Source organism: Daphnia pulicaria, chromosome 1 (assembly GCF_021234035.1).
Source record: "Daphnia pulicaria isolate SC F1-1A chromosome 1, SC_F0-13Bv2, whole genome shotgun sequence".
Taxonomy (NCBI): domain Eukaryota; kingdom Metazoa; phylum Arthropoda; class Branchiopoda; order Diplostraca; family Daphniidae; genus Daphnia; species Daphnia pulicaria.
In genome coordinates this window covers 9,511,778-9,525,962 of record NC_060913.1, presented here as the reverse complement: position 1 = coordinate 9,525,962, position 14,185 = coordinate 9,511,778, and the positions used below count along the sequence as shown (strand labels likewise).

General features: G+C 39.8%; 1 protein-coding gene across 2 annotated transcripts in view; it reads left to right on the top strand.

Annotated features, from left to right (window-relative positions):
- LOC124345974 (neuropeptides capa receptor-like) overlaps window positions 1-14,185 on the top strand; it is a 31,799-nt gene that overhangs the window by 5,081 nt on the left and 12,533 nt on the right. The window contains exons 2-3 of one of the 2 annotated variants that reach the window (XM_046798345.1): window positions 12,310-12,751; window positions 12,864-12,954. In XM_046798345.1, coding sequence (XP_046654301.1) covers window positions 12,427-12,751; window positions 12,864-12,954 — 416 coding nt within the window. In that variant the 5' untranslated portion in view covers window positions 12,310-12,426. Of the gene's footprint in view, window positions 1-12,294; window positions 12,752-12,863; window positions 12,955-14,185 lie in introns of both variants that reach the window. The other variant, XM_046798344.1, reaches the window with a different exon arrangement.

Here is a 14,185-nt window from a genome sequence, read left to right as displayed (position 1 = left end):
AAGATTTTAATATTTAAAATGGGACCAGGGAAAAGAGACTGACGTAGCGGATCGGATTGTACAACTGAACATCAGCATCTAGACACAGTAGAAAATTCATCATGAATACATGGCGTGTCTGAAAGGGACCACGATACACACGACGACGCGCAATCATTATAAAATTTCCATCTGATTCTTTTATCCTTTTTTTAAAAAAAGAAAAACCTGATGAAAATGAAAAAATAGATTCTTGCATTCAGCCTTTTATGGTATCTGCACCTTTTTTTATTTGTGCAATATTATGTTGTCGGGAGCGAAGAGACGTTGTAGTTTACATGCGAAATCGATAGCCATTTTTGTCGTTCAATCAGGAGCGCTTGTCGAGAAAAGGCAACAACAACCTGGGCGGATTTCCCTATTTCATTCTGAGCATCCGCAGTGGGATTTCGTGAAGTCATTATAGCTAGTCTATCTGGCAGGCAATTCTGACGTGGACGGAAAAGAAAATGGCAATAAGATACTACGCCGCCGCCCATTTATAGAGAAAATCCGTCCTTTTCCCTTCATCCGCATCCTGCGTTACGATAAGATCGTCAATTTCATGTTGGAATGATCATAACGCGTCCCTGGCTCTGTCCACCTTACATTCGTTCGTGTTTTTTCCCCCATAGAACTGCGACATTTTCTATGCCTGACAGAGTGCAACATCAGGCTACGTTTTCGACAGATCTAAAGATGCTTTCTTTTATTCGGTAGCATCAGAAACCACAAGTTTTGATTCTGTTGAACCCAAAAGCTGCCACCAGCCTACAGGCCCAGAAAGTCATCAGCCAATCGGATTTGATTTCAGAAAAGCAGGTCCCTTGAAGGACCATGTAAAGCTATACACGAATCAAATCAGACAACCTGACAGACAGACAGGCATATATATATCCATATACTGATAGGTGGAAGTGAAATCTTTCCTCTGTTTAGATCTTTATACATATACGGTCGATACCACGAAAAAGAATAAATACTATCGATCTTATATACGTAGTAGGCTACACGCCGAAAGAAAGATGAAAGCTTAGATTTGTGTGTTACGTGAGATGTAGGAGCACTTTGGCGAGCGCTGGCGGAGGCACTGGATCCACAACGTGTGAGATTTGAACAAATACAAACGCTGATTCCCTCTTCGAAAGAATGATGTTATACACTGAGAAATATAAAGCAAGAAAGAAGAAAAAAATGAAAATTTTATTGTCGACTGTCGAGTGTCATGAGCCGGCGTGATTCGGATAAGAAACGGCCTGCCTATACCCAGCAGTATTGACGTAAGGCTTCGCGAGTTGGACCTGTTCGAGATGACGCAAAAGTCTAAAGGCTTTAGGACAGATGACAAATACATAGACGAGTCACAGCCGCAATTCGCTTTCTCTCCTTCGTTCGTCCCGGCGTCTTATGATGAGACATCCGATCGATGAAAAGAAAAGAAAAAAAAGGGCGAACAACTTCTTCCATTATCTTCGAATTTTCTGGCGTGGCTGACTGACAATTTGAAATCCACTTCCGTCCTCTGCTGCTACCCCCCGGAGGGACTGACTTTTCTCAATTCGTTCGGAAAATTATTCTCCCCATGCAGCGCATCATTTCTTTCTTTTTCTCATCGATTGCTATATAGACTGTAGTAGGCAGCAGCCTCGTATATCGAAATAATATGGGCCTATTGCTAGATATTATAGTCAATTGAATAGTTGTCTATATCGTCTTTTAGACGGAAAATGAAATGTAGTCCTCCTTGACCCCCAGTGGGAAAAACAGTTGCCCACCGTGAAATCGTCATCAATTTGGCTACGACATTTTGTCGTGGATCCCAGTATAATACGTGGAAAACAGGAAAACAAGCCTGATCTACAGTCGTTCGACGATTTCAGATTTTTTGCGGACCCCTTACTGAGAAAAAAACCAAAACGGAAAGAGAAAACAGTTGTGCAGTCAACCGCCTAGCTTAGGACCAAACATACCCCGCGTGACTACGTGACTACGATTTATAATTAACGCCACCAAAAATTGTGAAAAAAGAAGAATAGAGATCAATTTTGTCGTACCTTTAGGCCTGGGAAATACAGCCAGGCATCTACGTCAGTTGCTCCAGCTAGGATCCATCCGCTGTAGAGATAAATGATACCAGACGGGATAGGGTAAAAAGGGTGTCCTCGTGAATACACCCACATTCACATGGGCGTACACGAAGACATTTAAAGAAAGGGGAAAATAGAGATCGGTCACTCGATTGACAATGCATTCGATTGCATACCAATGCAATGGGATGTTTTTTATCTAAATAAAAATAGAAAATGGGTTACGAAAAAATATTGACAGAATAACAACAAGTCAGGAAAGGTTGAAAATGAGACACTGCTGGGTAAACCCTAATTTTTTTATAAATGGGAGAATTAAAGTTCTACACTGCATTGATGCAGCTAATGCAGCATTAAAATATCTAATAGGTCACAAGTCAATTAAGGAAATCATTACCCAATCCCAAGCGATGATCCTGAGATTGTTGCTGGTGACAGGTCAACACCAGCACAAGAAAAACTGGCATACAGTGTGGTTATGATGGCTGGCTCTGGCCTCAAACCTGCAAAAACAGAAACAGGTTACGTAGTACAAACAAACTGCCATGCATCGACAGGGCAATGACATGTTAAATGCTAGTCAGGAACTAACACAAATTTGAAACAGGTTTAACTCTTCTATAACTCCCACAATCATTCTATTTGTATTCTTAGTTTTATATTTACCTGATAAACAGCATGGATTTTGACGGTTATCACAAACAAATAAATCTATTAACAATATAAATCATGAACTTTGTCTCAGACTACTAAATTAAACTGTGAATGCCAAATTCTGCCAACTAAACGAAAGTAACAGACGACGCTCGTCCAATTTCCTTCTAAATTTCTAATCAGCATGCTTACGATAATAAATTAATAAAATATCGATATAGAAATTATAAATGACAAAAAAACAAACTCCCCTTTAAAATCCAAACTGCTCAGAAAACGACAAGGAAATAATTTGTTGGAATAAGTTTACGACAAGAACAAAACCCAAATAAAATTGTGCATTAAACCCGCCCTAATAACACCCCGTCCAGGAGACCAGGACTCAGGACCCTCTTGGAAGCCATTAAATTTCACATTCATCTCACACTCGGCCGCGCATCCCGCATTTAATTGCTCATCGCGTATAGATTCACACGCGCACTTCTTATTAGAACAATTGATTGCTGCATGTACTCAAGTCGAATTGAACTCTCTCAGAGTTTGAGGGCGACATAATGTTTAAAGTGGTCCATTGATCGATATTTATTTTTATATGATTTATTTTCATCGTTTATACGGTCTAGTCTTGATTCTTTTTCGTCTTATATAATGTGGGTATAGGCATTGTAGATGTGAAATGCCCGCGTATATTATGAAACAGTGATTCCAAAGACCACATCGTCTCAGTACCGTATCGAGCTCATTAAAAGCTCGTAGAATTCAATTACAGCATTCTGCATGCAACGACACATGGATTATAAATATACATGTAGCGTCGAACGTTGCGTATACATCCGCACTCTATATAGTTCCCAGTCGTTCCTAGTAATTTGTTAACAACCTTTTCTTCATTCATCTCCCATTACCCCTCGAAACTCTTTTTTTTTCTTTTTCCTTTTTTCTTTTCCTTGAGGCAAATTTTTTTTGGTTTCAAGGGAAACGTGATCAAGTGACTAATGATGTGACGTGGTGAAAATGCGTTCTTTGTTGCATACATTTCTCAACACTTCATTAGGAAACGGAAGGAGCAACGATTCGATGGTTTTCTCCGTATTATCCCGACTTGTAGGTGATTGGAGGACTTTGTAGGTGAAAAAAGAAAAGAATTTGGGGGTTTCACCAATCACCACAATATTTCGTATTCTGTGAAAATTTCATTTGAAACACCAGTGAAACTTGCCAATATGGCTGCAATATAATAACAACCAAAAGGTCATAGAGTCTATCAGAAAAAATTCATTTTAGTTCATCGTCTCCCAGAGTTATAAAAAAAAAACATAAAAAAAATAATAATAATATCAAACAACCTAATGTTTGATATTGCCAGCGAAACCGCACAAGGAAACTTCCATTAGAGAAACAAGCCAATATAAAACGAAAAACTGATAACGAATGTTTTTTTTCCCTTTTTGAATTTCCCAAAAAACAAAAAATACATCAACATTTCAATATATAACCCGCAGCAGTTTCTATGTGTACTTTCTAGAGAACTAACATATGCGCGCCATTCGCCATCAGCAGCAGCAGCACTCAGCAGCAGGCGGCATAATAATGATATTATCATTTCCCATGAATTCATCATATTCATCATCCGCGCATCAGTATAGTCTATAGCCCACGTTGTTTACAGTACATGCAGTTCATACATACATGCATAGAGCTTATCATAATGTATTCGTTGTCATAATGAAAGCTCTTGTTATTGAATTCTTTCCTCACCACGGCATCAGCAGCAGCAGTGGGGTCTGATGATTTTTGTTTGATGTAATAATCGCGCGGGGTTTTTTTTATTTTTTCAAATTGAGTTTATAATATGTCGGTGGCGGGCGGTTTTCTCAGGATCGCGTCGGGGGGTTCGGTGTCCTATTTACGCGCAGTAACACGAGACGATGCGATTTCTTTCTAATCATTTCGGTGCTGGCGCTGATGCGCCCCCCTTTGCTCTTTCGCCGTGCACAGCGGCGCCCAATCAAGACCACGCGCTGTGTTGCGTAAGGTTTCTCGCACGACCGCTGCCATGCTAGGCGAAATAAGACATGTATACTACACGATAGGCGGCGGCATGATACTTACGGACTTGTGGAGTCCCATATAATATGGCTGTAGTTGGACGGCGGTGTAGCGCATATAAATGGGGTTATAACAGGGCTTTATTGCATAACTTGTCATGCGACGTCGCATATTAGGACGCAATTTGCATCTGCAAAAAATTTGCAATTTGTTTAGTACTGAATAAATCCTAGCGCTCAAAGTCCAAGTCAATACAAGTGGCAATTTATCAGTTTTATTGATGATCGTTTTGATTTATTTTTTCCTCTCAAGGTCCTGAGTTCGGGGTTATATGAATGAATGAATGTCCTGTTTTGTTTTTTGTCGACATTTGAAGTCATAGCTCATCGGACAGAACTTTCAAATGTCCAACTGCGTAATCTCTCTTATTACATAAATTTCTTCGATTCTCACTCGGATGATGGAGCGACTTGTATTGGCCACAGTTTGTTCGCCCTTGATGCTGGGGGAATCGTTTCAAATCTAATCTTGTTATAGGAGCAAAGAGAGAGAGTGTCGAATACTAAAGAGAAACCAAAAAGTCTAGTATAGTCTAGTGGTCCTTATACTTGCGAGGACGATCGGATATAGTCAAGGCAACGGCAACTTATCAAATCTAACTCTGAAACTGTTTACACTACGTTACGTGGCGATCCCCGTCGAGTGTATAGCACATAAACGGACTGTAACTTTCAGTTCTGTAAATCCGTACGTTCACGTAATGGGGAGTAGTTACCTACGGTGATAAATGGAATTTCAGAATGTCAGCGGACAAATCCGAATGGAGAAACAAAATGATCCCATTTCGACATTTGATATTTATTGTCATTTATCTTTGTTTTTTTATTTTTTTGTCTGCTGACAAAGACTAGCGCAACATTTGCGGGCTCGTTGATGCTGCAAGCTCTCACACACAGCAGCGCCATGGAGACGTGGGTCGAATAGTAGATGAAATCCGATAGAGATCGTGTGATGATATACTTACCGGAATAACAATGTCAAGATTCCAGCGAAGAAACTGCTGGGTATTATATCATAAAGAATAAATGGATTATACGCTACAGATTATTGAAATCGCCATGTATAACAATTTAAGACTGCATCACGCATAATAAACCCACAGTTGTATAGCCTATACATGCCAGTCATTTTTTGAAATAAATGTTGGAGATGGTCGTCACTCAACAGGAGAGGAACGTATTACGCATAGGGCGAAGTTGCGCAATCTCACCGGCGACGAGCCGGCGACGACGACGACGACCAGTTGCCAGCAGAAATGCGTCATATATCCAACAGCAGATTGAGAAAAAGAAAAAAACCCTGGGAGGAGAAATATGCGGGGCACGTTCTATATAGACGCGCTTCATCGCAGCCGGTTGAAATGTTTGGGGTCCGTTGAATGACAAGAGAAGACATCAGTATAGACGGCTAGACGCGCTGCACACAATCGAGGCTATAGGCTATATATGAATCTTTTACCCCGCTGGTGCGCACATCACATAGCTCGGACTATGCTGCATAGCTGCTATAGAGCGGGGGTTTACCAGCACCTACACTATCTATCAAATAATCTAGAGCTTTCTTTTTTGTTTTATCCCTTCGTCTCAGTTTCCCATCAGATTGGCCCTTCTTCATTTCAGTTGGTCTTTTGAGCTCTTAACTTTCCCGCCGTCATCGCCCTTAACAGGCGTTGACGTCAAAAAACCGTAGAGAAATAATAAACAAGCGAAGCAGCAGCAGCTATAGCCTAGCGCTCTATACCCCGCTCTCTGCTATCTGGACGACTGTTTCCAACCAGAGATAGATAATTATATACTGTGCTGGACGTGCGTTATTCTTAGGATTGTGTTGCTGTAGAGATGGCGGTCGAGAGCTCGGCGGCAGCAGCCAGCAGCTACAGTCTCAGCGCAGTCTAGAAATACTGGAAAGGCGACACGGAAGGGCAATTATATCCTCTCCAAACGGCGGGTTATTGCGATGGCAACTTTTATAGGGCAAACTTGGAATTGTATATCCGTCATAAAGTCGCCAAAAAATAAAAGCTATCAGTCATTGTTTTTTCGATGAGTTTTTATTTTTTCACTCTCTTCTTTTCTTCTGTCACGTGGGAACTCGTTCACGGTAAAAGGGAACAACTTATGTCATACCATTTTTTGTTTTTAAGAAATACCCTGAAGCAGATAAGAACGCGAGCGTCTATATAATAAAGAGCTTTAATAGCTTTGGGCGGTTTTTGGGCGTGAGTGCTGCGCGATTTCAGATGCCAGACAATAAAAGAAACACACACACACACAATCTTTTAAGTTGGGCAAAAGTCCAAAACACCCAACAGCTAGTAGCTCTCTGCGTGCTAGAAGAGAAATGTTGAACGACGCCAATGAAGAATATGGCTGTCAGCTCAGTAGATAGTTTCGTCAACATATACGGCTGCATTCTTTACGCGCTGTCCTAATCTTTATATTTGAAAATGATTTACTTGCTGACGAACTAAAACAAGCCACCCTCCTTAATATATTTTTAAACAAATTTCTGTTTATTCCATTCGAGAGAAATACAAAATTTTAAGGAGTTTTTACATCATTTATTGTAGCACCTGCTCAATCAACGTCTCGCATCAGCAGAATCTCCCCCCGACTAGTATCCCGACAGGGGGGAAACTCAGACAAAATTGGAATTCCTCCTATCAATCAGATTTGATTTTCTTTTCTTTTTTTTCCAACATCGAGAGCTCGGCGTTTTACCATCCAGGAATTTAGTCATCGAATATACATGTACAAAGACTGCAGATGAATCAAAGAACTAGACGTATGAAAGGCTCAAAAGAATTCACCTCAATAGTAGGCTAAAAGGCTATACGCCATTAAAGTAATTGAACTACGCTTCTCACGCGCGAATAGATCATTGCGCAATCGAATCACGAAAAAGCCTTTTTTTTAAATCACAAAATGCGGATTCGGTATACTGTGTATAGGCTGAAAAGATCTCGTCGATCCTGAATAAGAAAAAAAGCCTCAAAATAAATTCCACCTATGTGCAGTTTGGAATTCTTTGGCTAGACATGTAGGATACAATGACGAAAGGGAATATATAAAAAGTTGATTCATAAAATGAAATAGGGAGACGGATAAACCTTGGGCGATATATGTGGGCTGGCGCCGACGTGCCAGTTGGTAGCGCACAGTCATCACCTCGGCAGCTGGTGCGCATGGGGCCTTGCGTTAGTAATATGTTACGAATAAATAATAATATACAGAAAGAAAAAAAAAGAAAACACATACATACATACACACACACACACACAGAATGAGTTATGGGCTTATGGCTCAATCCAGGTCTTATATACCTTCCCTGGCTGAGACATTACGTTTGTCAATTTATCGACACAGACAATCAATGCTTGCCAGAGTCTGCACGTGTCAAGCTGCAATAGAGCTGTTGGCAGCGAACGAAACCCCCCCCCCCCCCCCCCCTTTTCTCTTTCCATATGAATATATTCCGTCGCCGCTTGGAAATTGTTCATCCGTATCAAATTCAAAGGACAGACAGCAGCCACACATGCGACTGGGGACAGCCAGCGAGATATCCGGCGAGATCCGAATAACAAGATACGCGATAGAGAGAAAAATGGACTTTTCAATGTTTTCATATGTATAGTTGTGTAGTACTTCATTCAGGGATGAGTCGAATAATTTTCAAATGCAGCTTTTCTATATTATCTCTGAATTCGGGGAGGACATTTTAGTATTATTCCAGAAATAATTATATGATGCAGTCTGTTTTCACTTTTATATTATATAGAGTTATACTCGATACAAGTACAGCGATAATCTGTCTAGACAATTTTGGAGCACTTTTGTTGCTTACGTCATTCGTGTCAATCGCAAGTGTTTACTTTTACCGATGGCACGTGATGCGCTGTGTTGGCCGAAGGCAGAAGACAAAAATTGGGCGATCAATAACCGCAAAGCGAATACTTTTAGTTGTATACAGTTATACTTGTATAAAATCGAGGAGCGGAAAGGAAAGGAGAATGCGACATATATCGGGGATGCTGAGCTGCTCAAGATTGATCTTCTGAAATGCTCGGTATATATATAAACCACCATCGGGATATTACACTGACGAGGACTGCCTGTGGTGATTGAGTACAGAGCGCTCGACATTTTTACTGACTTCAATGTTGATCATCTACTTCACTTGGAACTTTATTTTTATTTGTTTTTATTTGACTTTTGAGAGGATTATACCAACAGCTGTCAAACCTCAAAACCCAGAAAGCTTTTTTTAAAAAAGAGTTGGGTGACGTGGCTACAGCAACTCACCACACTCACGCAATCCGATCGGAAGATGCTGTTTCATTTTTGTATTTTTGTATTTTTTGCGCTTTATTATTTATGATCTTTCCGGCGGGCGGAAAAAGAAATAAAGCGTCAAAAGATTTCGTCCACATTTTTACGTAGCCAATGCGGCAGAGAGCGCACTGGAGTTTTTCAGTTTTCCTGGATGATTTTCTCAGCCAGCCGCTTTTGTTGAAATGCTTCCATCAATTTTTGGGAAGGATTTCGGCGAAAGTTCACGGAGACATAAACCAAAGGACACAGCAGCAGCGGGATATGCACACGTGAAATGCTGCATCTTTTGTTTTGATTTAACCGCTATACGGTTTGCTTGGATATTGTTTATCTCATAGATTGTTGATGTGTCCCTTCTGACCGCCGCCGTCTACTATATAAATTGAAACATAACATAACATAACATATACGCTCCATAGCACACAGAAATCTAATAATGGATTGACCGACGCTGTGATCTGAAATTCATCGAGACGAAGACGTTACTCATACCCTTCTAACACGCAAAAGTTTTCGTCTCACGAAGAGAAAATGTAAGAAATGTGAGAATAAGTGTAAGAATGCCGGGAAGAATTTATTTCAGACCGGATGGCTCGTCGTTTAGTGTCGTATTCTTATACATACGAAAAAAAATAGCGACTAATAAAGCAGAGAGTACCGGTAGCAGCTGGTGGCAACTGCTATCTTATATCCGGTCTCCTTATTCTTCTGCTTTAATTGGCATAATTACACGCAAGACACTGTGACCGATTCATATTTCTTGGCTGTCATATATACGGGTGCATTTATTCTTTTATTTTATTTTTTTTCATAGCTATATACATTCGTATTTATACGGACCTCCCCGATTCGGTACTTGTTCTCCTAATGCTGTAAGATGTGCCAAGTTAGTCGGCCGGGGGAGTATACGTCAGGCTAAAACTGATTGTTTTATTTTTATTTTGTGCCAAAAGCCATCAAAACTTGTATTACACACTGCGGTGATGTCACCAGTCTTACATTTTATGACTGAGGCAATAAAGTATCCCGGAGATGCTCAGGTTAGATTTTTTTTCAAATTCAAATTTTAACGAAAATTGAGTAGAGACTGAAGAATATTAACAATAAAAAAAGGCAGCAGGATGGAAGTTATTTTTTTATTTTGATGATCGATCGTAAAATACCAAAAATTACTAGACAGATTAAAGAAAAACTTGGAAAAATAAATTCAACTATTTTAAAATGATGTGTTAATACATATACAGTAGTTGTAAAAATAAGTGAGAAAATGGATGATTGTCGTTTTGAATAATTTTCTAAAAACAGATTACTATAATATAGCTTAGAGGGAAATTCGCGAAAGGCTCAAGTCAATATAGATCAGAAAAATAATGGCCGATGTTTAGAAAGTACACTCAAAGACTCGTTCGCATGGAAGCTGCTATAGTTTCCTCTTTTCTTATTTTTTATTAAAAATCCAAAGGATTAGGAGTAAGACGAAAAAGAAACCTAATTAGCCTAGTTCAGCTCTAGGCCTAAATACCGCGCTCTAAACTTTTCAAACGCACTTTCAATCGCCCCAGCCAAAAAAGACATTTTGGAAAATTGATCGGGTACGTTCTGGGTACTTTTTCGATTGAACAATTGAAAGACGATTTTTTGATGGCCTTAAAACTAGGACCTATATACGCGGTATCTCTCTTGAACTTTCAAGAGAACACGCTGCTTTGTGATGTCCTTGTAAAGTGTATAATCCATGAATGAGGAAGAAAAATGAAATAGGGAGGTCAATAGTGGAATCCGTCCGACCTTTGAATCCGGAAAACTGAATAGAAACCCCTTGAAAAATTTCATTGGAATTCAAACAGCTCAAACAGGCTCGACAACCTGTAACCCTTGACGTGTACATGTATAGGCTATAAGCCTATAGCAGCATAGTTTAACAATCTGCATGTAATATCGCTCTTGACTTGTTTAGTTTCGTTATCGATTCAGTCAACTTTTGACAGCCAAAAAGACTTAACATAAGCAAATATTTGCCTAACAAAACTTGACTGAAATGTGCGATAAACTTCTTTTTCCTACCGGGAATTGTTCAAAAAAGCGATGCCAAATAATGAGGAGAAAATATACATATAGCTACCTACAAAAGTTGAGAGAAAAGAGTTCAAATCTGCTGTTGCTTATTATTGTGTGCGCCATTACAATTCGCGCACACGCCAGCGCTGACGTAATATAACAATGATTCGACTGATGTTCTTCCTCAGCAAACATTGCTAAGGGAACTTCAAATAGTATACAAAGTCGTACCTAATATATTTGCCGTGCGCCAGCTAATACTACTGCTACACAACACATACAATGTATGTACGTCAAATAAGTTGTTGATAATAAAGTATATATACACGTAACCCAGGAAATGTGCCCTATATAATGTCAAGTGTACACGCGCGGAAATCACATCAATCATTACAGAAGAGGTTATTAAGAAAAGCTATCAGCACAGGTCTTGATATAACTTGTGCGTTTTTGATGTAATAAAGTTGGTGATTTTTTTAAAACGCACGCATTAATATATTGTGCAAGTCTGCGCTTTGCATGGGCATAAAACATTGGCAAATGGCCATCAGACTGATGATGTAATCTGACCTCTGTTGTATAAAATGATGGCGGGGTCGATAAAACATTATATCCAACGAATTCGCCGAGAAATTACTGTAGGACATGAAGGAAGGGGTTTCGAAAAGGCTCCACCACTCGACCAGCTCGAGTTAGTATATCTTAAGACAAATTCAAATATTTGATGGCCTGTTTATAATTTGACATCAAAGAAAATGCCGTTCAAATCGTCCAACTTTGGATTGGCTTATTTCTTCTTCCAATCCAAGAAACAAGGCGATCGAAAAGTTAATAGCTTTCTATTCCCATTCGTTACGCAATAATGGCTCAGATAACCGTTGCCACGGTGATCAATGTCAATAGCCAATCGAGTTTCTTTTTCCCATAAAGAGAAAACGATTATATTAATGCCTTTTCGTATGAAATTTTTGTTTCAGTTTTTTTTTCCTGTTCCGCTATAGATACACATATCAAATGTTATATTATTTATTTATTAGATATATTATCATCAGGTCCTGGATATCGGGGGATATCGTTTATATGTATCCCTCCGGGCTGCTGAAGACGATGCTGTGATTACTGTGTCATTCGACCTCCGGCTCCAATTGCTCCGCACGATCCTATAGCAAATGGCTTTCGACGCGGGCAACAACAACAGCACCGACTGGCTACTGCCGGACGACTCGCCGCTGGACAGCAACGCCTCCTCGTACTTGAACGGTAGCGACGGCGAGTGGAACGTGGACACTTATCTCGCCACTCATTGGGGGCCCAAGCACCTGCCGATGGATGTCGTCGTGCCCATCACCATCGTCTACATTTTGATCTTCGTCTCGGGCGTCGTCGGCAACATCGCCGTCTGCGTCGTCATCGTTCGCAATCCGTCGATGCACACGGCCACCAACTGCTACCTGTTCTCGTTGGCCGTCTCCGACTTGACTGTCCTTTTGTTCGGTAATTATTTATATCAGCCGAAAGATGATTATTACATCATAGTGTGAATTTGTTTAACTTTGACGCCTTTTATTTAATTGTGCGACCAATTTTCGTTTGTTATATACAACAGGTTTGCCGAACGACTTGAGCGTCTACTGGCAGCAGTATCCCTGGGCATTGGGCGAAATTGTCTGCAAGCTGAGGGCCCTCATCGCTGAAATGTAAATATGCTAATATTAAATAAGAGACTGCTGGATATTGGCTCTTTTGTTTTTCCTCTTATTCGCACAGCAGCGCTCGACAATCGACATTGTTTGAAATGTAAAATAGGTCTTGATTTTCAGTGGAATCTCGGATATAGCTTTGATGATGGCCAGTCCAGTCTAGACGGAAACCAAATAATGTAGTCGTCCATTTAACTTTCTATTTTTAATCCACAAGAATTTGATTGCTATCTAGCCATTCTCTTGAGTTGAATACTGCCTGTTTCCAGGTCATTCCAATGAAATAGAACGTGCGCGTTCCGACGTGAAAGAACGATCATCAGCAATCGCCCGTTAACTCAATCGATTAAGGGATAAAGGCACGTGCTGCCTCTCGTGAATGTCAACGCATTGATAATTCACTCATTCCGCTCTCCTTCTCTTTTTGACGCTATAAGCCATATATAAGATCATTTGGTATGCCCTAACTGCTGGTTCGAGCATTTCCCGACAGCAGGATTTTTAATGGTTTACGATAATCTTGTTTACATGAGGTAAACAACCTTTCCAAGTATTTTTTTGTATTAAATTTTTTTATTTACTTTATTATGATTATCATGAACTCTAAAGTAGATAAGGATTGTCACTGATGAAAAGCAGCTTATATTTAATAAGTAGGTCTCTACTAAGGGCCTGATTCGATCAACGGAATTTTTTTCCTTATTAAGTGCTGTGTATATTATATTATAGTGGGCTGCGCCCGCTGCGCCTCTTTGCCGGCATCTGTTATACGAGCTTGTCAAATTTCAAATCCAACAGTATTTTTTCTTTACAGACCTACTTACAAAAACACAAATCACTGATTAAAAAGTGAGTGACAGATCCTCAGCTCCGCATCAACAAGAACAGAATAAATTAGAAGGAATTAAATGCGAAAGATTTAGCGTCTACCGTCTACCTAATTATTGAGCGAATTTTTAAGATCGTAATATTCTTGTCTTCTGAAAACGCCTGAATTTGTATTTTTTCATTTAATTTTTAAAATGCATGACAGATTTTCCCGTTAACTGATTTTAATACGCTTTTAAAAATAACTGTTCCACCCACAATGGATCAAGAATATAATATGACTTATTCGACAAGTATTAATACCGTCATCTGTCTAGCAAAGACGGTACCACCCACTTTATACGTCACTTGTGGCGGAAAAGTTTCAGATCAAAGTCCTCACAATAGACGACTAATAATC